The sequence below is a fragment of the Anopheles marshallii genome, chromosome 2, assembly GCF_943734725.1.
Source record: "Anopheles marshallii chromosome 2, idAnoMarsDA_429_01, whole genome shotgun sequence".
In the NCBI taxonomy this organism is placed as follows: domain Eukaryota; kingdom Metazoa; phylum Arthropoda; class Insecta; order Diptera; family Culicidae; genus Anopheles; species Anopheles marshallii.
This window is the reverse complement of record NC_071326.1, coordinates 44,547,878-44,571,015: the sequence shown is the minus strand read 5'-3', so window position 1 is coordinate 44,571,015 and position 23,138 is coordinate 44,547,878. Positions and strand designations below refer to the sequence as shown.

The 23,138-nt window shown below is 42.1% G+C and overlaps 3 protein-coding genes across 3 annotated transcripts; 1 reads left to right on the top strand and 2 right to left on the bottom strand.

Moving 5' to 3' along the window:
* Window positions 1-909: 909 nt before the first annotated feature.
* On the top strand, window positions 910-5,514 carry LOC128718008 (ATP-binding cassette sub-family C member 4-like). Its single transcript, XM_053811682.1, has 7 exons — window positions 910-1,094; window positions 1,186-1,368; window positions 1,440-1,822; window positions 1,961-2,963; window positions 3,038-3,248; window positions 3,318-4,182; window positions 4,256-5,514. Exons 1-7 carry the CDS (start codon window positions 910-912, stop codon window positions 5,512-5,514), a joined length of 4,089 nt encoding a protein of 1,362 aa, XP_053667657.1.
* A 995-nt stretch (window positions 5,515-6,509) lies between these two features.
* LOC128708343 (protein Mpv17) lies at window positions 6,510-7,213 on the bottom strand. Its single transcript, XM_053803316.1, has 2 exons — window positions 7,028-7,213; window positions 6,510-6,944 (listed from the first exon to the last, which is right to left on the bottom strand). The coding sequence occupies exons 1-2, from the start codon at window positions 7,211-7,213 to the stop codon at window positions 6,510-6,512; spliced, it is 621 nt and encodes a 206-aa protein (XP_053659291.1).
* A 3,608-nt stretch (window positions 7,214-10,821) lies between these two features.
* On the bottom strand, window positions 10,822-17,921 carry LOC128708949 (uncharacterized). Its single transcript, XM_053803930.1, has 3 exons — window positions 17,645-17,921; window positions 11,515-11,790; window positions 10,822-10,910 (listed from the first exon to the last, which is right to left on the bottom strand). The coding sequence occupies exons 1-3, from the start codon at window positions 17,919-17,921 to the stop codon at window positions 10,822-10,824; spliced, it is 642 nt and encodes a 213-aa protein (XP_053659905.1).
* Between the last annotated feature and the right edge of the window lie 5,217 nt (window positions 17,922-23,138).

The following is a 23,138-nucleotide window of genomic DNA, read 5'->3' as shown; positions in this document are numbered from 1 at the left end:
TACCATTCAAGAACACGCGCGCCCATTCATTCGTTAGTGTGCGTGTGTGGGAGCGAGTGCGCGATTCTCGACAGCCGTTTTGGCCGTCCGCCCCATTAAATAACCGACCGATGACCAGTAGTCATCGCGAAATCTTCTACCAGCGCGGACCGGGGTATATTCCGTCGAAACGTTATCAGTGGTGCGATCTTGCCCTACACACGCCACCTACGTCATCTCTGCGCCTACACACGTCATATACACGCCGGCGTTCGATTGCGCAAAGGTTGTCAGGCAAAACAGCTGATTTTCGGCTGGGGGGAAAAATAATCCAAGCACAACAAACTTGCACGCCTACGTGTGTGTGTGTGTGTGTGTGTTGGTGCGTGTGTGAATTTGTATGTGTTGGGAAAGGGGGGGATGTCACAAATAGGGATGGCCGTTAGTGAATTGGTGGCATTTAGCCAAACAGGCGCGTTTTTCTCTTTTTTGTCAACTCAATTTGACGCTGCATTCTCACAGTGGATGCATTTTTTGCAACAAGCTTGTCCTTAGTTCCTATTTCTTTCGATTTCTGTTGGTAGAAAGGGTGGCCAGAGCTTTTCGTGGTGTTTATTAGTGTGATTTACAATTGCAGCAAGTGGCGCCCATAGATTTCACGGACAAACAACAACAAGTTGATGATGAAGGGTGTTATTTGCTTGCGCCGTTGAACAAGCTTGATCGTTCCTGTTCCGACTGGACATCCGCGCCCAGTGTCACCGTATGCCGTATGATAAGCCATATCTATGAAAGCTAAACAAGCATCCCGCCGGAGTGTTCCGTGTTTGTGGGCTATGCGTTCTAAATTAACAATACTTTTATTTCAAGTTATGTGCCTTGCTGTGAGTAGAGTGAAAAAATAAAGCAACTCCTTCCCAAGGAATAAATATGGAAGCAACGCGTGTCAGCTTAAGTTCGAATCCGCGACAGAGTGCCAATTTCCTCTCGAAACTGACATTCTGGTGGACGGTGGACATGTTCCGGAAGGGTTATAATCACACGTTTGAAATCAGTGATCTTTACACACCGCTGGAGGAAGATCGTGCTGATCGGTTAGGTGATCGTTTGGAGAGGTACGGAAGCAAACACAAATTACAATTAATCTAATGCTAATGCTGGCAATACCTTCGCTTCACTTAACTTTTATAAAACAACTGCAAACAGACAGTGGAACAGACAGTTAGAGCTGCAATGTCACACACCGTCCCACACGCCATCGCTGGTACGTGCCATCTTTCGAACTCTATGGAAGGAATGGCTAACGCTCTCCGTACTGGCTTTACTTGCCGAGGTGGTGCTTCGTCTACTGCAACCAATTTTTCTCGGGCGCATGTTACTCTACTTTCGGTGAGTGTACTTCAACGTTAAGAACCATTCCTAGCCTATGTCTCATTACCGTTCTGTGCCTGTTTCCTCAGTGAAGGATCGAACATGACGCGAGAGGATGCGCTGTACTACGCAGGCTGTATGGTGGCAGTGCGTGCAATCATCGTCTTGTGTGACAATCAGTACGGTATCATCTCAGTTCTGACGGGTGTGAAGGCCAAGATTGCCGTATGTAGTGTGGTGTACCGGAAATCGCTACGTCTAGCGCGAAATGCTCTTGGCGACACATCACCTGGGAAGGTGGTTAATCTGATGTCGAACGATGTGAACCGTTTCGATATAGCGTCCTATCTTGTGTGTTTTATGTGGACATCACCACTAGTAATGCTGCTCGCCGCCGTACTGCTTTGGTATGAAATTGGTTGGTCGGGCGTTATGGGACTGATCGCGATCTTCATCATTACACCGATCCAGTGTGAGTAATACGTCCAGCTGCGATCAAATGGAGATGGCTTGTGTGTCAAACCAATTTCCTGCAAATCGTAAACGAATGATTAAAAATAATTGCAGCTGTGTATGGGCAGCACATTTTATACGATATTGTTTTTCTCAGCTTATACCGGCACACTAACGTCACGCTACCGACTACGGACCGCACTAAAAACTGACGAACGCATCCGTCTGATGGATGAAATCATAGCCGGCATCGCGGTCATCAAGATGTACGCTTGGGAACGCCCGTTCGCAAAGCTTATTTCACTGGCTCGCCGTAAAGAAATGAAGGAGGTACTCAAGAGTGGCTACCTTCGAGCGCTCTATATGTCCTTCCAGCTATTCACGACACGGGCCGCCATTCTCGGCGTAATGCTCGCCTTCATCGCGTTCGATGAGGATATTACTGCGGCGAAAGTGTTCGTTGCGGCAAGCTATCTATCTAACGTGTCCTACACTATGGCGGGTTTGTTTGGGCGAGGAATCGCCGAACTGGGCGAAGGATTGGTGGCAACACGTCGCTTACAACGATTTCTCGAGTATGACGAGGTGGAAAATGGAGAGGATAACGCTACTAACAGCAAACGATCAAAGGATGGAAAGGAAAGGGAAAATGGTAACATCGGCGAAACGAAACGTTTGTTAGACGAGACCAGCGACGGTCTATTAGCAGATGAGGTGGTTATTGCGATGCATAATCTAAACGCCCGATGGATTATACCGGGTGATCCGGATAAAACTGCACCGGAATCACCGGCCGTGCCATCAACCCTTTCGCAACTGAACATACAGTTTAAGCGGGGCTGCCTGATCGGTATCGTTGGACCTGTTGGTTCGGGCAAGAGTTCCATCCTGCAGGTTCTTCTACGAGAGCTACCGGTTGAGAGTGGCAGTCTGAGCATGGGCAAGTGTTCGATTGCTTATGCGAGCCAAGAACCGTGGCTGTTTACTGGTAGTGTGCGGCAGAATGTACTGTTTGGCGATGAGCTAGATCAGTACCGGTACAGACAGGTGTTGAAAGTGTGCGCTCTACAGCCGGATCTCGCACATCTGCCCGCCGGTGATATGACCGTTATCGGTGAGCGAGGTGTTTCACTGTCTGGTGGACAAAAAGCACGCATCTGGTAAGCTGAAAGCAATAGAATAATGACACTGTAGTATACAAATTAATTTATTCTTGATTGGTCTTACCCATTAGCTTAGCTAGAGCGGTGTACCGCAAAGCGGACGTGTATCTATTCGACGATCCGCTGAGTGCGGTTGATGCACATGTCGCCAAACACCTGTTTGAGCTGTGTATTGGAAACGGGGGTTTCCTCAAGCGCCGCAATCCAAATGCAACTCGTATCCTGGTAACACATCAGATTCACTTCCTAAAGCAAGCGGATTGGGTGATCGTTATGAAGGAGGTAACGAACGTTCTGCATAGTGTAGTCATTCTATACAAGAATAGTAATCTTAATGGATCTCAATAACAGGGCCGCGTGGAAGCACAAGGAACACCACAAGAGCTACAAAAACGTGGCATTGAGCTGGAGCACATGGAACAGGGCGAGCCTGATGAGGACAACATCACTACCAATCGTAAGATTTCGCACACCTCCACTAGCTCCACGGTCACGGTGGATAGTGTTACGCTGGAGGAACTTACCAGCGGTGACTTAAAGGAGGGAGATATCGCCAAAGAAAAATTTGAAGCGTCATCACAGGGGACTGTACCAGGGTCGGTATTTCTGCAATACGTTTCCGGTGCCGGCAGTTGGATGATCTTCGTCGGTTTGGTCCTACTGTTCGCAGTGACGCAGCTCGTAGTTAGTGTAGCCGATTGGTGGTTATCTTACTGGACCGCACTGGAGGAGGAAAGACCGATTGAGACCTTGCAAAGAACTAACCAAACGCAACCATCAATTGACGCCGTTCCGAAGCATCCACTCACCAGGGATACGTGTGTGCTCGTGCATGCCACGCTCGTATGCACCATCTTTTTCGTGGCAGTACTCCGTGCCTTCGGTTTCTATAAAACGTGTGCTCGTGCCTCTCAGTCCATACACGATACCGTATTTGCGGGCTTTATCGGTGCTAAGATGCGCTTCTTCGAGACGAACCCATCCGGTCGTATTCTGAACCGTTTCTCTAAGGATATGGGAGCGATGGACGACATGCTGCCAAAATCTATTCTGGACGCTACCCAAACTCTTCTCATGTTCGTCGGCGCCATGATGGTGGTGGTGTTTGTGCAACCGTTCTTCATGGTTCCTATCTTACTGCTGTTTGCCGTGCTTTTGGCCGCAAGGCGAGTTTACCTACGCACGTCGCAGAACACAAGACGCCTTGAGGGAATAAGTAAGACCGGATGGGATGAACAACGAATCGGGAGCACTCATACTAATCGTACATTTCATTATTTGTTTTGCAGCTCGATCACCAATCTTCACTCACATTGCGGCGACTCTAAACGGGTTGCCAACGATACGATCCTACGGTGTGCAGCAGTTGCTCATACAGGAGTTCGACACGCATCAAAACGTGAACACAGGCGCATACTTTATGTTTCATTCGGCGCGTATCGCCTTCGGATTGTTTCTGGACGGTATCTTCTTTCTGTTTCTCACGATCGTGACCTTCAGCTATCTAACGCTCGATGACGATGCGACGGGGGCACGGGTCGGTCTTGCCATCACACAGATCGGCAGCATTGGCAGCCAGCTACAGTTCGGCATTCGACAAAGTGCGGAAATGTTTAACCATCTCATAGCGGTGGAACGATTGCTCGAGTATCGGGAACTACCCGCTGAGCGTCAAGAGCTATCGGAAAGTGGAAAAAAGCAACCAGCTCATATCGTACCAATTCCTACCGTGCCGATCCCTGCCGACTGGCCGCAGAAGGGTAGCATAGAGTTTAAGAACGTGTGCTTTCGTTACGCGGATAACGATGTGACGGTGCTGCACGATCTCTCATTTACAATCGAACCGCGGGAAAAGGTAGGCATTGTAGGGCGTACCGGTGCCGGTAAATCGTCGATTATCGCTGCCATATTTCGCATGGCGCTAGTCGAAGGTGACATACTGATTGATGGCACGGATACTGCCAACGTGCCACTGGAAACGCTCCGTTCGCACATATCAATCATACCGCAAGATCCGGTGCTGTTTTCTGGCACACTGCGCCGTAATCTGGATCCGTTCGAAACCTACGCCGATGAGGCACTGTGGCGTGCCCTCGAGCTGGTAGAATTGCGCGAACTTGCCAGTGAATCATCTGCCGGGCTGGGCCTGCAAGCGTATGTTGCTGCCGGTGGGCAGAACTTTAGCGTCGGCCAGCGGCAACTGCTTTGTCTCGCCCGTGCCATTCTGCGCGGTAATCGTATTCTGGTGCTCGACGAAGCGACGGCCAACGTTGACCCTGATACGGACCGATTAATTCAGCGCACCATTCGGGAACAGTTTGTTAACTGTACTGTGCTTACGATCGCGCACCGACTCAACACGATCATGGACTATGATCGAGTGCTGGTGATGAGCGAAGGTACGTCTGTCGAGTTTGGCCGACCCGTTGAATTACTGGAACGGACGGATGGTGCCTTCCGTAGTATAGTTCTCGCGACCGGTCGAGATGAGGCAGAGAATCTGATTAAAATGGTTCACAATCTGCGATCGAGTACAGCAAAGCAATAGTTATACCACGGGAATGAAAAAATAGTATGTACCTTAACAGCAGGAAAGTTATAAAACATTGTTAAACATCGTAAGTATCGTACAGAAAACGTACTTAACACGCGTAAAAGAAGAACAGACATAAATTAGCAAAATCTAAACAAGAAATAAAAACGAATTACGTTGGTAGTTGGATTTAAGAGACCAGTTTATTATTTGTTAATTATGGCTATAGCTTTTCCTTGCTGTATAATAGAAAAAAACCGGACTTTAGTGTTATTTACTGACGAGGTTTTCTATGCGTCATAACTGAATGTTCTAAAAATTTGTCTGTCTTCTAGCCTTATACCGATGCTAGAAATAAGCCTTTGACGAAAGCTTTTTCTATATCAATGTTATATAACTGATATTGGTTTGGTGTTATTATGTTGCAAACCTGGTACGGTGTATATCAGCTTTAAAGTGCAAAACAAAAAAAACACTAATGTCCTATAATGACATCGTAAAGTGCAGAATGTAGCTATGCTAGTCAAAGTGTTTTGTATGATATTGTTATCCGCGTTATTTTTAAAGGAATAATTTTACCAAATCAAACCATTTAATGGTATTGTATCGCACTAATAGTTGTCTTTTTAAGGATCTGTTTGTAGAGCGAATGTCAATTTGACCGTTTGTTTTCTTTTTTCAAACCAGAAACGTAAGTTTATGGCTACCAACCATGGTTGTGGCAATTGATTTTTAGTACATGGCTATCTGTTGCAGTTCAATCTACAAAAAGCTCTTAAGGGAAGAACTATATAAATGTTTTTTTTTTGTCATATTTATCAACAACGCTGTGACCGCAACGTAATCATTTTCTTAGCAATCACGCACTTACATATGCATTTCCCAGTCGCAATATAGCTTTCATATTGCTATTGAATGCCACTCACCGGTACGTACCCACTAGTATCACAAAGTTAATGCGGTTCCTGATGTCACACGTACCGCTCGCACTCTCCACCAGCGTGATGAACTTACGTGGCAACCGTTTCCTCTCCAGCGGTAAGTGGTTCATGTGCGACTGGTTTCACGGTGCCATGCTTACCGGACGCACCTTCACTTTGGTTTGTCTTCCAGGAAAGGTACGTATTCCAGAACACTGCCACCGACTGCACAAGCAGCACCTGGTAGTTGAGTGGGACTAGATAGAAATTTGCCAACTGCACCCACGGCCAGATGTAGTAGTTCGTCAGCAAGATGTCTCCATACTCGTGGCGCAACTTGTGCTTAATTTCGGCCATGTTGTGGCCTTGCAGCAACCCAATCGTTCCGATCAGTGTGCCGAGAAAGACGGGTGCAAAGATGAGCTGATCCAGTGTGACTTTTTTCAGCGTAATGATCGCTTTACTACCGCCCTTGCTGCCAACGTGTCGGTCAAGTACACCATACCATTTTCGTAATCCTGGACCCTGAAAAGACGGTGCATTGCAAGATGTCATTTATCTGCGCTAGGTTTTCATAAAAGCAACATTTGTGTTATACGTATACTTACACCGACGCAAAATCCTATTCCAAAGAATTTGAAGGCACGCATACCGTCGAATGATTTCCAATCCTTTCGTTCGATGAATCCTTGCGCAATCACATCACCAGCCCCCATCAGTAGCCCCGACTGGACCGACTGCACCAACACGGGATAGCGCACGAGGGCACGTTTGTACAGCGTCGAAAAAGACATACTGCTGCGTGACAATTGTTCACGATAGCATGCAATCAAAACGCAACCGAAAATAGATTGCTAGATAGTCCAATCACAGTGAAAAATTCACAACTCAACGCGTGGTATCACTTCACTTTCGGTGAAAACGTGATAACTCCAAATTACCATGAGACAACCACTTACTCGCAGTAAATTGGACTGGAATTGTGCACCAATCCAAGACACTCAATGTTACTCGACCGCAGAAACGATCGATAATTTTGTTTTCCCTCTTCAAGCTTTCCCTTTCCATACCATGCGGAGCCCTTTTTTCGTTATCGCTTTTGGCCGGTAAGGTTTGTGTAAATTTTGCTTTGTATTATTGTTTGCGTTTTGGCCCGTCAATCCTGTCTGACAGTTGTTTTGATTGCGAATCAATTAGACAACCCTGCCAACAACAAATCGTAAACGTCAAAGTGAGCAGGGCTGTGTTGAAAAAGTGCAGAAGCTAAGCGCATCGTTTGAATTTCAAGCGTTGGACATTTTCTATGTTTTGCAATGGAAAACTATATTATTACTTACTTACTTACTTACTTACTTACTTACTATTCTTATTGGAATTACTTGCGTAAGTTCAACAGAATGGATCAACGAAGAAGAGAACAATGCAAATCAAATGTAAATCTGAAGGGCAGAACATATTATAACTTATTCTCAATATATTCACACACCTTTCTCAGCTTGTTACGTGTTTAAGTAAACCCAAGCACATCAACCAAATAAGTCTGATAAAATGAATATTCAGGCATTATCAAAGCTGTTCATAGCCCGTAAAACTTAACTTTTAGCTTAATAATATTACCGTTAAGATACATGGCTTGGCTAAGAAGATTTTTACATGTCCAAGTTTGTCGAAAGGCAGGCCAAATTTGTTAAAACGTGTACCCTTCACATCTGCTTCATAATGCATAATGCGTCTCGCTTTTAATCGGCGTTATAAATGTATAATAACCACTCAAAGTCCACGTCGTCATTGTTTTATTCATTCATTAATTGTAATATGTATATGTTTATCTGTTTAGCATAAATACAGCTCTTAAAATCTACACATTTTGCTGCTAAATTTGTGTAATTGGTATGGTGTTAATGGGGCATTTTTGTTGTTGTTTACATGTGGTTGTGTGCGAACAAAATTTTTTTTCTCGAAATGTATTGTTTCCCTGGCTCTCCTCGGCATGCTTGCAACACATCACACGGCACCGAAACGATTAGTTTTTTTTTCTCAAATTATTCGCAAAGATCAACCAGAAGATCCTATTGTTAGAAACGAGTAGTAAATTTGCTAACAATTTTGCAACTTTTTTCACACCAATTTCACTGTCCCGTTCCGTCGTTCGCATGTGATGTAGTTTGTCTACTTGCACATCATAAGCACGTAGACCACATCTTGCTGTCGCTTGTTATGTTTGCATGTAAGTTCCTATGTAATTGTATATATTTTTTGTTGTATAAATTTTAATTAAATAATTGGGCTCTGCACGCAACATTAAGATTCTATCAAAGTTCCAATCGTTGCCCTACACTTCTCTGTTCCATGCATTTTAATTAAATGTTGTTCTTAATTGCTGTACTACGCGTAATAATTCACCGAATTTCGTTATTTTTGTATTCCGACAATTGACACATATAGTACGGTGAATTTATTTACTGCCTTCTTTGCTGCTGGCATCTTTTTATTATCTTTCACTTCTGTGTGTGTGTATGTGTTCCGTTCGACAGGATCCGGTCTTCCGCACAATTGTTCATGTTAACGTGTTGTCCTTTTAAAAGGTTCCAATGAATCGCAATAGCCTTACTGGCTTCATTTCTATACATTCAAAAAAGCCGAAGCAAAACGATCAGCTTCTTCGAGAAAGCAAAATGAAGACTGAGCAATGTTCAATGAAATTGAAACGATACTGAATGATGAACGAGAAAATAGTCATGGGAAACTATCAGCTTTGCAGAGAGCGCCACAGCATTGTACAGCTGGGATAAACTGATTTGAACTCGTACCAAAGGATTGCCATTAGTTTACTGACATTATTGTAGCCTTTCGGGCATGTACGGTCTAGTTATCACATGGACATATTCTTAGGTTTAAATCGTATCTACGTATCTTCTACGCACCATTTAGAGCGGTGATCGGTTGAGGGAAAGTAAGAAATAACATAAAAAATATGTATTTGCATACAACAAAAGAAACGAAAAGTGTTTTAACCTTTCAACAGCATATTTCAATGAAACAAAGTGATTTTTTTTTCACTTCACATAATAAGTTTTCCTAAGCGCGATACGAGTGCCAAAATTCGTTGTTGACCATAGGAGTACAGAGTATAAAAAATAAAAAGATTCAAACGATGTGCAGTAACAAGACTTCTCGTAAAGCAGTTCTGTGATGTTTGTTTTTCCTAAATGATGCATCAATCATAAATGATCAATAAAGCCACTTATTGACATATGGAAACAAATATTATCATTTATGCTAAAAGCTAAGAAATATCGGCAAGCATTAAAATAACTTTCAATCGATACTAAAGGATTATCTCCCTGTAATACGTCTGTGCGAGTAATAAACTAAAGCTAATCTAGATCACATTAAACATCTTTTCGATATCTGTTGACCGCTCTCTTCCATTCAGTTCAATTACACCTAATGGTTAAGATATTATCTAAACGACAAAGCAACAACGTAAGGAACATGCACTTTAGCGTACCAATATAGAACTTGCTTTGAAATGTAAAGGAGGATTGGATGCTAAACACAAAAAAAATATTTTTACTAGTGCTTAAAACTTGATGCATACAACCAACGAGTGCGCGAGCGACTTTTGTTCTGTTTCGAGCATCATCGTAAAATAACACTCCTTGACACGGTGTTGAAAGGGTTAAACGCAAGCAAACTATACTGGTAAGGTTAATTTTTTTCTTTTGCAATCATTTGCAACATTCCACTGCATATAAATGATGCATAACAATGAAAAAAAACCAAGAGATCACGTCTAAGAGTAAAGGTCCGTACTCCAGCGTCGTTCATGGGATTGGCTCTAGTTTAATAGATATATAATAGCTGTTTTCGTCAATGAGTGGAGGCATCATTCCGCGCGAAATAGTTTCGCACTCTGCAACGTTCATAATCCTAACTACAAAACTGAGCCACATTCGCGTACAAAAGCATCTAACCTAGCTATCAAAAATATTCACCACCCGTACACTCTATATTTCCGTTTCAATTGTCCACTTCGGAACGCATATCTTTGGCTCTGCGGGTTGTCTAAATGTGGTTATGTATCTCTTTCTCTTGCTTAATGCGCTGCTTTCTATGCATTTCTACGAACTTCAAATTACATCCTGAAACGATTTTTAGGGTGCGAAAAATAAATAAATTAAATGAGAAACTTTTCCCCTACCCAGGTCACATCTCCGTCATGAGCTTCCATATCTGCCCCTGACCGGACCGCGTGGAAAACGTGCTTTCGCTTATGTGCCTAAACTTTTCTATCGGACGTTTGCCTTGGCTTTACGAACACAGTCACTGATACCGGGTCGGGCACCTTCTACCGCAGTTCACTTAACGATGCCGAACCGGAGATAGATTCTGGGCGGCTTTACGTGGCGGTTGTCGTCGGTGGAAGCTGACCGTTGTTTCCGGATGCTATGCTGCTACTGCTCGCGTCGGAAGCTTTGCCCGTACAGTCTGCGAAGGATAGAAAATCCCAATAGGAGAGTTAATAGAAATCGAATCACGGCGCCGAACGTTTCTGCCTTTGGTAATTACGTACTAATTAAATCTACGACATTCACGCCCGGGCAAGTGTGTATTGCGTATCGCATACGAAAAGCAAACTTTACAGTAGAACAAATGAATAGCAACTGGTTTGAACACATTTCTTTATAAATCTAACTCATTTTTAGAAAGAAACTCGTTAAGATTGGTTGACTATAAATATTTCCCTATATCTCCTACACTCTTTTCCTCGAACGTTGTATCCTCAACGATACGCTTGCATGCACGCTAATGGATGGTTGTTTCCGGTGAAATCAAGGATTTTGAGTAGACGACCATTGATGTAACCGATATTTCCTCAAAACAATCAAGAAACTAATATAACCATACATGCAAGCCACTTTGCATTATGCAACGAACAACTTTACGAGTATTGTAATTGAATTTCGATTACGTGCCAGCTAACAGGGGACCTTCGAAACCATTGTTCGTGCTCAAGGACTTGCCAATCGGCAACTGTGCGCCTGACACAGCCACAGGATGCAAACCAGCAGACCACCGTGTCTACACTTACCCGAGGTAGAGAGTGCACCCAGTTGCGTCGACAGGTCGGCCGTTGTCGTGGTACAATGCGTCCCCAGTATGTCTGGCAGTGCATTCCGGCGTCCTATCCGGCCGGTGTTATAGAACTGATGGTGAAACTCATCGGAGCATCCGTCGCCGCCCGTCGTTCCACCGCCACTCGCACCACCTTCCGTCGATAACCGTTGCTGGGCGGACGGGTCGTTCGGTCCGCCTGCACCCGTGTCGCGCAGCTTGTCCATGGTCGCTAATTTGATAATGCTTAACACTATGTAGCGAACCAACGGTACACAGAAAGAAATCGTGTCATCATCACGGTTGTCAGCCGATTGGGATCCACGCAGCCAGTCGAATACGCATATCACGAAGAACAACGAACGAAGGAGCAAGTAATCCGCGTACACGGTTGTCATCGCCAAGTTTGCAAAGTAAACGAAAGAAGGAGAGGAAAAAAGAGATCATGTTAAGAAAAATTGGATACCATATCAACAAGAATCCACAATCAATCCACAAAAGGGGCTAATAGAATTAATCAGACGACATTAGGGACGGTTTAGGCGTTTGATGCTGCTTTCTTCTCCTCTTAACCGTATTAGTCAAACAGTCAGCTTTCATTATCGTGTAGCCAGCCGGTTGAAAGCTAAAGTCGCTCGGTGCCTGGAACGCTGGTGATTCGCAGTGTAACGTTTTTTTTAACATAGAAAAGGGATATGGCAGTAGTGGGTAAGCTTTTGCGTACGACGATATTGTTGTCTAGTGTTATAGAGCCTTTGAGTCGGACGTCTCAAAGGCGTTCTCATTCTCCTCCTTAGGCGTAGTGAGATGGTACCGGGTTAAACAAGTCATTTCATTGAATTTCGCATTGAACCAGCGGGAGTACACATCGGGTCAAACAAACAAAAGAGATGGTTTCTCCAGCACCAAGAAATGACATTTTTCACAAAAGATTGAAACAATAAAATACGCATTAAAAGGAAATTCATGCTGGGAAACAAAATACATTCTATATGCCGCGGTTATCCTTCACTATAGAGGCATACCAAAAATAACACTACAATGCTTCAAGTGATAATAGGAATTAAACAAGTTCTTCATTGCAACATTTTTTTTGTTATAAGAATGATTAGTTAATTAAGGTAAAATAAATGCATGCATAGTTAAAATAGACATTAAACGATGTCATAAAATGTCAAGCTATTCGCAAACTATAAGGAACAAAATCTATAAATCAGGACAATTTAGACAATGGGCTGAATTTAAGCCACTCAACAGCAAAATAAATAGTGAAAAATTGTAATATTAAACATAGCATTTTAATGATATTGAAATTGTATCAAATTTCTCCAACATATACGGTTTGTGGTGACCGTACGAGATGGTTTATGTCGATAAGAATCTAACAGTACCCTGGGGATAATTGTTCCTCAACGTAGTAATCTATCCCTAGTATCCCCAGGAGGCTATCTAGCGCACAGTAACAGACAAAGAGTTAGAAAAAGTTCACCAGAAACATGTCCGAAACTTGGAACTCTTCCGTTTTTAAGTTCAATAGCTTTTAGACTACAACGGTGAGAGTTATACCGTAATTTCTCCCTTTACACACCGGTTTCAGCTGGTTCATATCGATAAAATCCAACGATAAACAGTGTGTGAATTTTCAGACTGACGTGGTTCCCTTTTGTAGCGCGAACTGAGAAATCGATCACTGCCGTGTCACACTTGACACATCTCCTTAAGCCGGACTCTGACTCTGATGACCATGAAACTCCATTGTGGAGATGCATTAATTCAAACTTCATTACGGAGCCATACATCTCTAAAGATGAATCGTTGAAAATTCTTGAATCATTAAAGAGCAAAAGAGCAAATACTCTCTTAAGAATCATTATTTTACGCAAACTTAACGGTTTCAGCTGCTGCGGTACAGTGCTTTTAGCATTACGATAGAACATTCCTATCAGCATAAGTTTCGTGCATTCCATGTATGGAAGTTTGCAGGAAGTATATTCTCGTTATACCTTAAGTAATGCATCTTTCCTTGTGTTCATTAAATTTGAGAGATTTATAAATATCAACACATTAATGTTTTCGGTGTCTACTGATGGTTTGAGTTATTACACCTAACGTAAACCTACGAATAATCCAATTCGCTCAATGATGATTCCAGGTTTTGTTAGTAGTACAGTTTTACTTCCAATCGGAATTATCGTTGAAAGACACCTAAAACCATCAACCTACAACGTCATAACGGTGGCACTTTTGTGTATGTGTTCTCAAGTGACTTCTTGCAGAAATAATAGACATCATCGAAACACCTGTATTCTGCAGGCGAGACAAACCACCACTCATCGTTGACCGTGTGCTACCGAGTGGCACTTCACGGTAATGACGGTCGTCCGCTCCACTGTCATAAGGCATAGCATAAAAAGGATAACGAGTCCTGTGCACCACTTCATCACACGTCTGCTAATGGGCTACAGCCTACGATGGCAACTAATGGGGTTGGCAAACATTGGTATCTAACAACAGAAGCATACATTTAAAGCACATGGGTTTATAAATTATTTTATAACTGCAAAGTTTTATTTGCAACATAAATTCTTGTGTTAATAACTTTAGCGGCAAAGTCAAAGTACTGGCTCATTCTCCACATTCTCCTGTGAGTAAAAAATATCGGAAACCGTCACACCGCGAATGACTGTGCGCGAAATGTAAAAATGCCATAATGATCATATGCGACAATGTGCTCTGATCAACTTACAACAATAAAACCGTGTATTAATTTTTAGTCAAACAAGTTTGATATCAAATTATCCATACAATTTTCCCGCTTCCACCTAACGTCTAAGAGCCCCGAGTACGTTACCATCTTAAGCAGAGAGTTATGATCACCGAAAGTTAGTTCCAAGAGCTGTGATGTATCCATTGGTAGTTACTAAATTGGGGTTTGTGTAGTCTTAAGGCAGACAAATGCGTACTATAAATAACAAAACTAGTAGCGTATACAACAAAATTACACATTTTTACACGAAAAAACACATATCGGAGGTGCTTCCCACAGGGTAAGTACACCCAGCAGTTACATCCCACCCAACAAACCACGAGACACAACGGCTAACGGCGAACAAATATGCGATTGAGGAAGAAAATGCCACCCTGTTACGCTCTCCCATTGACGTCACGCACGGTCCATCCGATTCTGCAATCAGTCCTATAAAGTGACGCGTTTGAGATACGCGTCGCGACAACAATCTTTATCGCGTGTGAGAACAGCATGCGACACCCGCCGATAGCTGATAAGAACGCACACAGCACACGCTTTTATTTTCGGTGAACGGAGTTCACTGTCACCGTGCGAGCGTACACTGTCTTCGTTGGTTTGGCGGTGGCATACGGATTGGCCAATCATCAAATTACGCGCGCAAACACGGCATAAAGGCTACTAGCAAACGCAAAAAAAAAAGAAACGGCTTCAAACGCATCTAGATGTAAACCGGAGCCGCTACTATTGGGACCGTTGCCATTTTACCCGTAAACCTTGGTTAGGTATTCTGTGTCTTATTGTCTAGGGATGATATTTTAACCATTTTTATCGTGCAACGAAAAGGATACAGAGTGGCGGAAGAAAAAGCGGTTGAATAATGTAGTAAGAACCAACTTGCTCCGCCATCGATTAACCTCCAACCTCCAGATGCTCGAAGTTAGCAAAATAACCGATAGGAATCGAGAGGAATTCTTTTTTATCTCTGTTTTGCATCACCTTCGTCCTATCATCAATTTCTTAGCGACTTCAGCATCATCAACAACCGCAGCACACTACAACAAGGCTCCAGTGACTGATTGAAGAAAACGGCAAGAAAGAAAAAAAACATGCTCCTGATGAAAAATCGACTCCTTTTTGTCGCTTTAACATCGAAACTCCAAACACAATCCGCGAAAAACGGCAAATGTTGAGCGCTACTTAGGGAAAAAATGCTGACAGAATCTTAAAGAACAGCTCCTACAAATGTGGCGTTCGACGAAACGCGGCAAGCTTCCATTCGTGTTCCAAAAAGTTTCCATTCGCGTCCTTATTTTTCTGAAGGATACACACGGAAGATTGAAAATCGACTGCAATGTTCTTCACCAGCATGTTTGCGAGTGAATTACGAGAAGCGGTTCATCAACGATTGGGCAGGAAAATTAGCCCCGCAAAACAAAAACCGGGGGAAAAACCAAAACGGAATCATGCGCTGGTGTGGAACGATGGATAAAACATTGCGATGAGCTTCACGAACATTTGGAAGGATCCTTCCGGAAACTTCACGTCCGTAATTATCTGTTTTCGAATCTGTAGAGTAAGAAAACTTATGAATGTCGCCATAGAATTAGGAATAGAAGAGGGTATATTGATGCTGAGCAATAGGAACCCATTACCAAAAAACGTTATGGTTTGTTTTCTTGAAACGCTGCCATGCAAACATAGAGGCTGTGTCTGTCTCTTCTCACATGTTCGAAGACTACAGTTTCTTATCACTTAAATTATTATTTAATTACTCCCGGTATCCGCATCCGGGCCTGCTCTCGTACTCGGCTTTGCAACGTAAAGAAGAATAATAACATTTCCTTTAACACCCCTTTCCCGGTTAGAACGGGTGTGGGCAGCCGTTAACACTTTTATCATTTCCCGAAACATGCACAGTACGCCGTCCAGCGGACCGGGAAGTAAGAAGATGGAGTGTAATTAATTGTCCATCAACCGGTGGGTCCTGTGTTGGCCGAGTGTGAATACTTTTATGGCGCCTGGACCGGAGCTCGCAAGCCTACAACCACATCACCTTCTATCGTTACCGAGGACGGGACATTGTTAGCGTGCTTTTAATGGCACGGTTAAAGGACACGCGACCGTGGCCATACAGCAAGGTACGGATAAACGGAAGGTAAGTACCGGAAAGTGTAACTATGTCATGCCTGTATTGTGTCCAGTTTTATCAACCTAATCCAAGGCAATAATCTACGTAGTGTGGATGTGCGATTAAGGAACGACACACAACAACAAAATAAAATCAAGACCATCATACTACATTCATGAGCTAAGCTTATCACTACCATAACCAGAAACTTGGTTGACATTTTATGGGCATATTCATGTGTTAGACAGGATCAAATGAGTTAGTGTCCTTGCAAATGAACATTCGTTTGGACAAAGTTGTTCTAACCTAGTTACAGCTAATAGTATTTGAAATATTACACAGTACAGACAGTGCAGCACAGGTCATAAACGATTTAAATCGTGAATTAGAATGTAAAAAAAATGGGTAGTCTCATGGCCTCGCGTCTCGACGTTTGGTCTAGCCGACATCGAAATTCCAGGATCAATTATAATCTGTACCGACTATACGTTACCGTCCTCCTATATCTGTTGCTAAACGTCGTACGCAGTTCAGCAACTATGACCCTCTCCACGAATAACTTTCGTCTCTTTAATGTTGTGGCGAATCTGTTTGATTTGCATTCCTCTCTTGTTGGTTCTTGACTCAACTTCGAACCTATGCTTTCCCTAATCTTATATTTCCACGTTTTCTCCTTGATTCATCGTCCGTTCCTGCTCCTTAGGAACGACATTGTTAGGGCCACGACAAATTGACAGGCTCTGGCACACCTGACTGAGACCCAGCCCAGTTAAATTTTGTTAGGCGTAGAAGCGATATAGACCTAGTTTTGTTTCAAAAGATGGAATGGTTAAAGCATCCTCCAGCTAGGCTCGGATAATAGATATTAATCTATGATGTAATCATTGACATTTGCAGCAAACCTAGACTATTTAGTTCTTCTAATGCCTCATGAATTAGATTAATAATATTAGGAAAACATTATTATGCAAACCGTTATTAAAGCATTGCTGCAAGATTAATAGCAATTTAGTGTCAAATTCAAATAGCACATATTATTTTATCATACATCTGATATACAAAAACCTATCAAACGATGAAATGCGATTATTTGTTTTAGCGAGCTAAAGTATTCACAAACAAACCCAAGAGGGATTAGTATTTCCCAACGAAAAGATCAGTAAAAGACGACACGTCAACTAGGTCGAAACAGCGTCAATTATGTTTACATCTCTCGCGGAAGTGTAATACCTTGAATGCGTGTAAAACGTGACATCATTTTTGCTTTTGCTACAGTGTGTAGCGACGGTTGATCCAGATGCTCCTTATACCGATGACGCAGAAGCCGTTGGGTGCGGGTCTTACGGAGCGACACTGCCCGTTGATGGAATCCGGCCATAGTTAAATGATCACCGTTTGATTTGTTGACAGAGGAACCTCCCCAGCTGTGACTTTTCACAACGGCTCGATTCGTGGTAGGATCGTCATCACCTTTTACCGAAGATCGATGCATACCAGTGGATTTCATAGTTCACAATTAATGCAGCTGGGTAATTGTTGTCTATATATCCTCCTTTTCCTTATACCTTACTTAAGGATTCGTACCGTATCAGTATCAAAAAACGATGTCGAAGTATCGTGTCTTGAATCTTTTCACCTTGATAATTTCACATTTTGTAAAATAACACAATATTTACATACAGTAGAATATATAAAAAGCAACAAAAATATACAGTTTTCATTAATTAAAAAAAAGAAAAATTAACAAATATTTTAATTAAAATGTTGTTCAAAGAATAGATAATAGTTATCCCCAATTACCAGCAAGAATGGTTTGTACAAATAAAATTCACGAAAAAGGGAAGAGAAATGGGAGGAAGAAAAGAAAAGAAAGAGAAGCAAAGAATTAGAAACAAATTATTAATCAGACGAAATAATGGAGTGAAATATGGTGAAGCGTTACAATTTCAAGCTAAATTATAGTCTCAAAAAGAACACTAAAACAACATAGTAAACATTATTTGCAATGAACAGAATCGAAAACATTAAAGAGAAAAAAAGGAAACGGTTACGTAAACGAAAGGTAATAGAACTGTTTGGAAGACATTACAATAGTTCCTAATTATTGTACATGTAAACAAAAAGAGAAGGTAGGCAGACATGACGTGACAGATTTGCTTTTCATCTAAAATATTTACAGATGCTTAAATGATTTGATTGACAGGATATGACTTGATTGCTATGCTTCAATATACCTTCACAATTGACAGGATCCAATGTCGACAGGTTAAAGCGGCCGGATACCGAAAAAAGGCAGCTCTATTTTAATACACCAGCTGCTACTACTAAGCGGAAACCGAACTTCGATAAGGACGAAAGTCACCAGTCGGTACGTCAAGCATGTCTTCCTAACCGAAAGCAACCAGCCATGAAGATGTCTGAGGAGAGAAAAAGAGATAAAAAAAAACAGAATCAGTAAATGGGAGCTGAGAAGTGGAAGCTGGAGAACCATCATGATACCGGCAAACATAGTGATCACTTGCGGGACGTGGACACGATGGCTGCAAACGGTATGGCTATATTCACAAAAGGTAGGCTCACAAACTCTAGGTGTGATACGAGACCGGACAATGATGTCTCCAGTGAAGTGTGCGCATGGTGTTTGGTTAGAACGTAGCAATACTTAGGCTCTCCGGAGACAACAGAACGGTAGAGCAGAAGTTGTCACAACACCGCTAAAACACTGCCTGACAAGCATGGTGACATTTTCTTTCGCTCATTCAGGTAAACTGGGTCATTTCCAATGGGAAAGGCAATTGTGGTTGCGGGTCGTATAATTTTCTTCTTGTGGAAAACCAACCCCAGCCGGCACTGTTGCTGTTCTGTCGTTGTTTTGTTTTGTACCGTTGCGAACTGGGGAATGTCGGATCAACGGTTGCACGGATGTACGATAACCGCTCCAATGCACGACACCCCAGAATGTCCAGAATGTGATCCAGTGATGATTTGGTGACCGTGCCGACTTGCACCACGGAAGTCATTCCATCATCAATTAGGGAGGTACGATTAGGTACGATTGTACTGAAAGGTCAGGGTTAGAAAAATGACAGTCTTTCAAAGTCTAAAGCAGGCACACGACAAACTAAAGCACAGAACAACATCCGTGAAAGAAGTGCGAAGAATTCAGTGCATAAATAAAATCAATATGATGATGATGAATTCGTCCCAACAACCAAACGAATGAAAAGTACAGAATTGTACACAGGATATGCATGTATTATTTCGATCACTATAACGACATAGTTACTGATATGGCCAGGATAAAGAGCAGAAAATGTAATGGAGATGTATTTCATTTCATTTCAATTTGAAGTACGACCTAAAAAGGCTCCAATTCTGAAATGCATCATTATAATTAGTTGCAATCGTATAGGATGTGCTTTTTTTTCCTTGGAATGGAAAATTGTGTAAATAGACGAGAAGAAAAACTACAAATGCAATCAGTGGATTGCAGTTATGAAACTGGGTGAGCTACCATTTGTGATATTCGTTATATATCGTTATATCCATAACAGTTCCCAGCATCCGTATAAGTTTCGCTGCTGGCGTTAAATATCAATTCAAGCTGGATTAATGCTGTACACGGTACCACTTTCCACCACCCTGTAGCTCGTCTGATCTATGCCAGTGGTCATTTAATCGAATCAGCGCTCAAGCGATCCGCTAATTGGCGTGGATGAGTTTTCAATTTATTGGATTAAAAGCAAAAACGATAGATTAGAAAGATTGTGAACAGGTTTGTGCAGTTAGCAAAACATTTCTGCACATTTAATAATTATCTTACGGTGCTAAATATGTTCTATAAACTCAATAAAAAATGAGAAAAAAACGCTTCTTTTAATTGATAGCTCTTCATATTTCTTTGAGCGATCCTACTCGTAGAAATAGTCCATGATGTACCTATCATCCAAATTCGTCGAATTCTTGAACTTTGAAGGTTCTAGTTCGCATCAGTTACGCTTCTCTTATTTCCTTAACATAGAACTAACTATCAGGCTGTTGCGCTATAAATAAATCTCCCAGACCATTACATATGACAAGCAAAACCTAACGAATCGACAAGCAAAGAAAAATAAATCTAGATAACTTATGCATTCTGTAGCGTACAATCCTTAGGCCCATGGTGCCTTATTTTTGGTCTGTCCGTTTAATTCTATTCAATGGTATCTTCGTCCAATTATCACTCAAACTGAGGGTAAACAAAACCATACTCCGTTCTACAGAATTTCGGGCTCCGATGTGGTCAATGTCCTGGAGGATAACTTACTGCTTAAATACAGGCAGTCCCCGAGATACGCGGTTCCTCTTATACGCGGTTTTTGGAAATTTGACAGCTGAGTTAGTTTATAGCACAAGATCTAATCAAATAGGTGTAAAATTAGTCAAAAATAGCCTTCTTGTTCTATAAAACATTCATTTTTAGTTTATTTAAATGCATTCTATCAAAAAGTCACCTTTCTTGCTGAATAAATTAAGTGCAGAGAAGGAAATCAACTATCTAACTTTGAAGTATAAACGATTTTACTCCCGGATTCCGCTATAATAGCGTATCTCGGGAACTGCCTGTACATCTCGCAAGGAATTGGGGCTTACTACCGTACAGTATCTTCCTTCCACACTCCGACGAGATTTCACTCCCCAAAACTTGACCAACTTGCTAAGAACGTCGAAACTTTCGAACAGTGCGATTTGTTTGTGTATGATATTCCTTGCTGGTACGACCCACAAAGTTGCATAGTAACCGTACTAACGTCACCAACAGGGGAAGAAACGAACACCTCCATGCCTTCCGGTCACGGTCGTCGGAATATGATGCCCTGAGTGCAATATAGCTGCGTTCGGGCTGGGCAACCAAATTAAAGTTTAAACTAACCGCACTCCCGCGCGTGTCCCCGTGTCTGCTGGCATGGTGTTTGGGTACGTGGAAAGCACTACAGCTAATAACCCATCCACCGGAACGAACCGTATCACGAAAGATGGAAAGACTGACGACAGACAGACAGCAAAACAGCGATTTATATTAATGGGTCTCCACCACTGTTCGATCGATTCTGTGTCGACCTTCTGCTACATGCGAAGATGCGAAAGAAAACCCTTAAGCATTAAGTCTCTTTGTTTAGCTTGATATGAATAATAGTATTAAATATAGTAGTTTGCTGTCAGTTTGTTCAACGTAAAGATTCACCAGCGAAATTTACAGAAAATTTACCGTAAAAAGTAAACAAATTCATCAGAGCAAGAAACATTGCCAGTATTGCTATATTTTAACTTTAAAAGACATGTAAAAGCTTATTTGACTAATAAATCAGGTTAATGATAACTCCCAACCGAACTAAACATTCCCATAGAATATTTCATATTATAGCTATCTCTGTATTAAGTATTAATTTTCCTGAGTTCATTATGAATGGTTAGAAACAGTACGGTTGTATTATTATTAGAAAAAAAAGATCGTAGCATGATCATGGGACAATATCGCCACAACACGCACTATCATTTTTGACCACTTTTACTCATTAATTCATTCAACCGTTTCTTATCCAAGGGTTAACACTGGCACAGTTGGCATTTTCCCCTTGCACAGTGCCGTAGTTGGCAGAACAGACAGCAAACACCAATAACGACACAAGCGTAGGGATCGAACTTTCATCAGTGACAATCTAAGCGCGACTTCGTAAAGCGATCTCTCACGCAACCCTGGCCCTTGCTTGGTAAAAGCTTCCACACCTAAGCTTCAGTTTGGTACCAACGTTCGTACTAGAACTGCCATCAATTTGTAGCACACGCACAAGACACCGCACAGCAGGCAATCCGTGGTGTGTGCGTTCATTCTTGATTGGACTAATTAATTGATTGCATAATTGGTACGGGATCGCAGGAGCAAGGTGCGGGATGGAACCGGGGTGGGTTAGCTGACTGACTCGCTGCGCCCAATTTGTGGGTCGGAAATGCTATCATTCCGCCGGCTAGTACCGGTAACGCAAACAACGATGATAAGGAATGATTTTGCCCCATGCAATCGCGATTCAAGCTGTTGATATATTTCTATGTTTTTGTGTGATTTTTTTTTTGCAAACGAGGAAAGAAGGTAAAAAGGTAAAAAAAAATACAATACAGGTCGGTGCGGAAATATTGGAAAAATAGGCTACACTTGGGAGCACTTATGTGAGTATCTCAGTTGGTAAATAGTAATATTTACGTTTTATCGGAAAAAGGCCATTAACCACGCTCAACATAATGGGGCTTCTGCTGCAATTATTGTATTTCGCACTAGCACTAATGTTTGTCTCCTGTTTTTATTCGTGTCTTTAATGTGATCTTGAGCGTATTTCGTTCGTATGAAACGTTGCGTTATTGAAGCGAATCTACCATCAATTTTTCTTATATTTTAAAGCTTCAACAAGGACGAAAAAGTTTTTTTTCAACCTTCCAGGCCAAATATGGGATGAATATCAGCAACAGTATTGCAGAATCGAGACTGTCTTCTACGAAATAGGGAACATTCTATAAACAATTCCTTCTCCAGCACTCACTTCATCTTCCTCATTTAACTGAAATGACCTTTGCCAACTGTTAAGTCAATTTACACGCCAGCGCTTTCCCAAACATGCCGGTCAGTAACAGTAAAAACTAATTATTATTTTAGCCCTCCTTTTTAACACCTCTCTAATGTCTCTGCATAATG

What these genes read in the sequence shown, in the direction of transcription:
- LOC128718008 (XM_053811682.1), top strand. Translation starts at nt 910, where the DNA reads ATGGAAGCAACGCGTGTCAGCTTAAGTTCGAATCCGCGACAGAGTGCC. An exon ending in CATCATTACACCGATCCAGT is followed by an intron (nt 1,823 to 1,960) that starts GTGAGTAATACG and finishes TGTTTTTCTCAG; the next exon opens with CTTATACCGGCACACTAACG. An exon ending in AAGACGCCTTGAGGGAATAA is followed by an intron (nt 4,183 to 4,255) that starts GTAAGACCGGAT and finishes TTTGTTTTGCAG; the next exon opens with CTCGATCACCAATCTTCACT.
- LOC128708343 (XM_053803316.1), bottom strand. Translation starts at nt 7,213, where the DNA reads ATGTCTTTTTCGACGCTGTACAAACGTGCCCTCGTGCGCTATCCCGTG. An exon ending in GAATAGGATTTTGCGTCGGT is followed by an intron (nt 6,945 to 7,027) that starts GTAAGTATACGT and finishes CCGTCTTTTCAG; the next exon opens with GGTCCAGGATTACGAAAATG.
- LOC128708949 (XM_053803930.1), bottom strand. Translation starts at nt 17,921, where the DNA reads ATGAAATCCACTGGTATGCATCGATCTTCGGTAAAAGGTGATGACGAT. An exon ending in ACGTTTTACACGCATTCAAG is followed by an intron (nt 11,791 to 17,644) that starts GTATTACACTTC and finishes TTCGCTACATAG; the next exon opens with TGTTAAGCATTATCAAATTA. An exon ending in GGGTGCACTCTCTACCTCGG is followed by an intron (nt 10,911 to 11,514) that starts GTAAGTGTAGAC and finishes TATCCTTCGCAG; the next exon opens with ACTGTACGGGCAAAGCTTCC.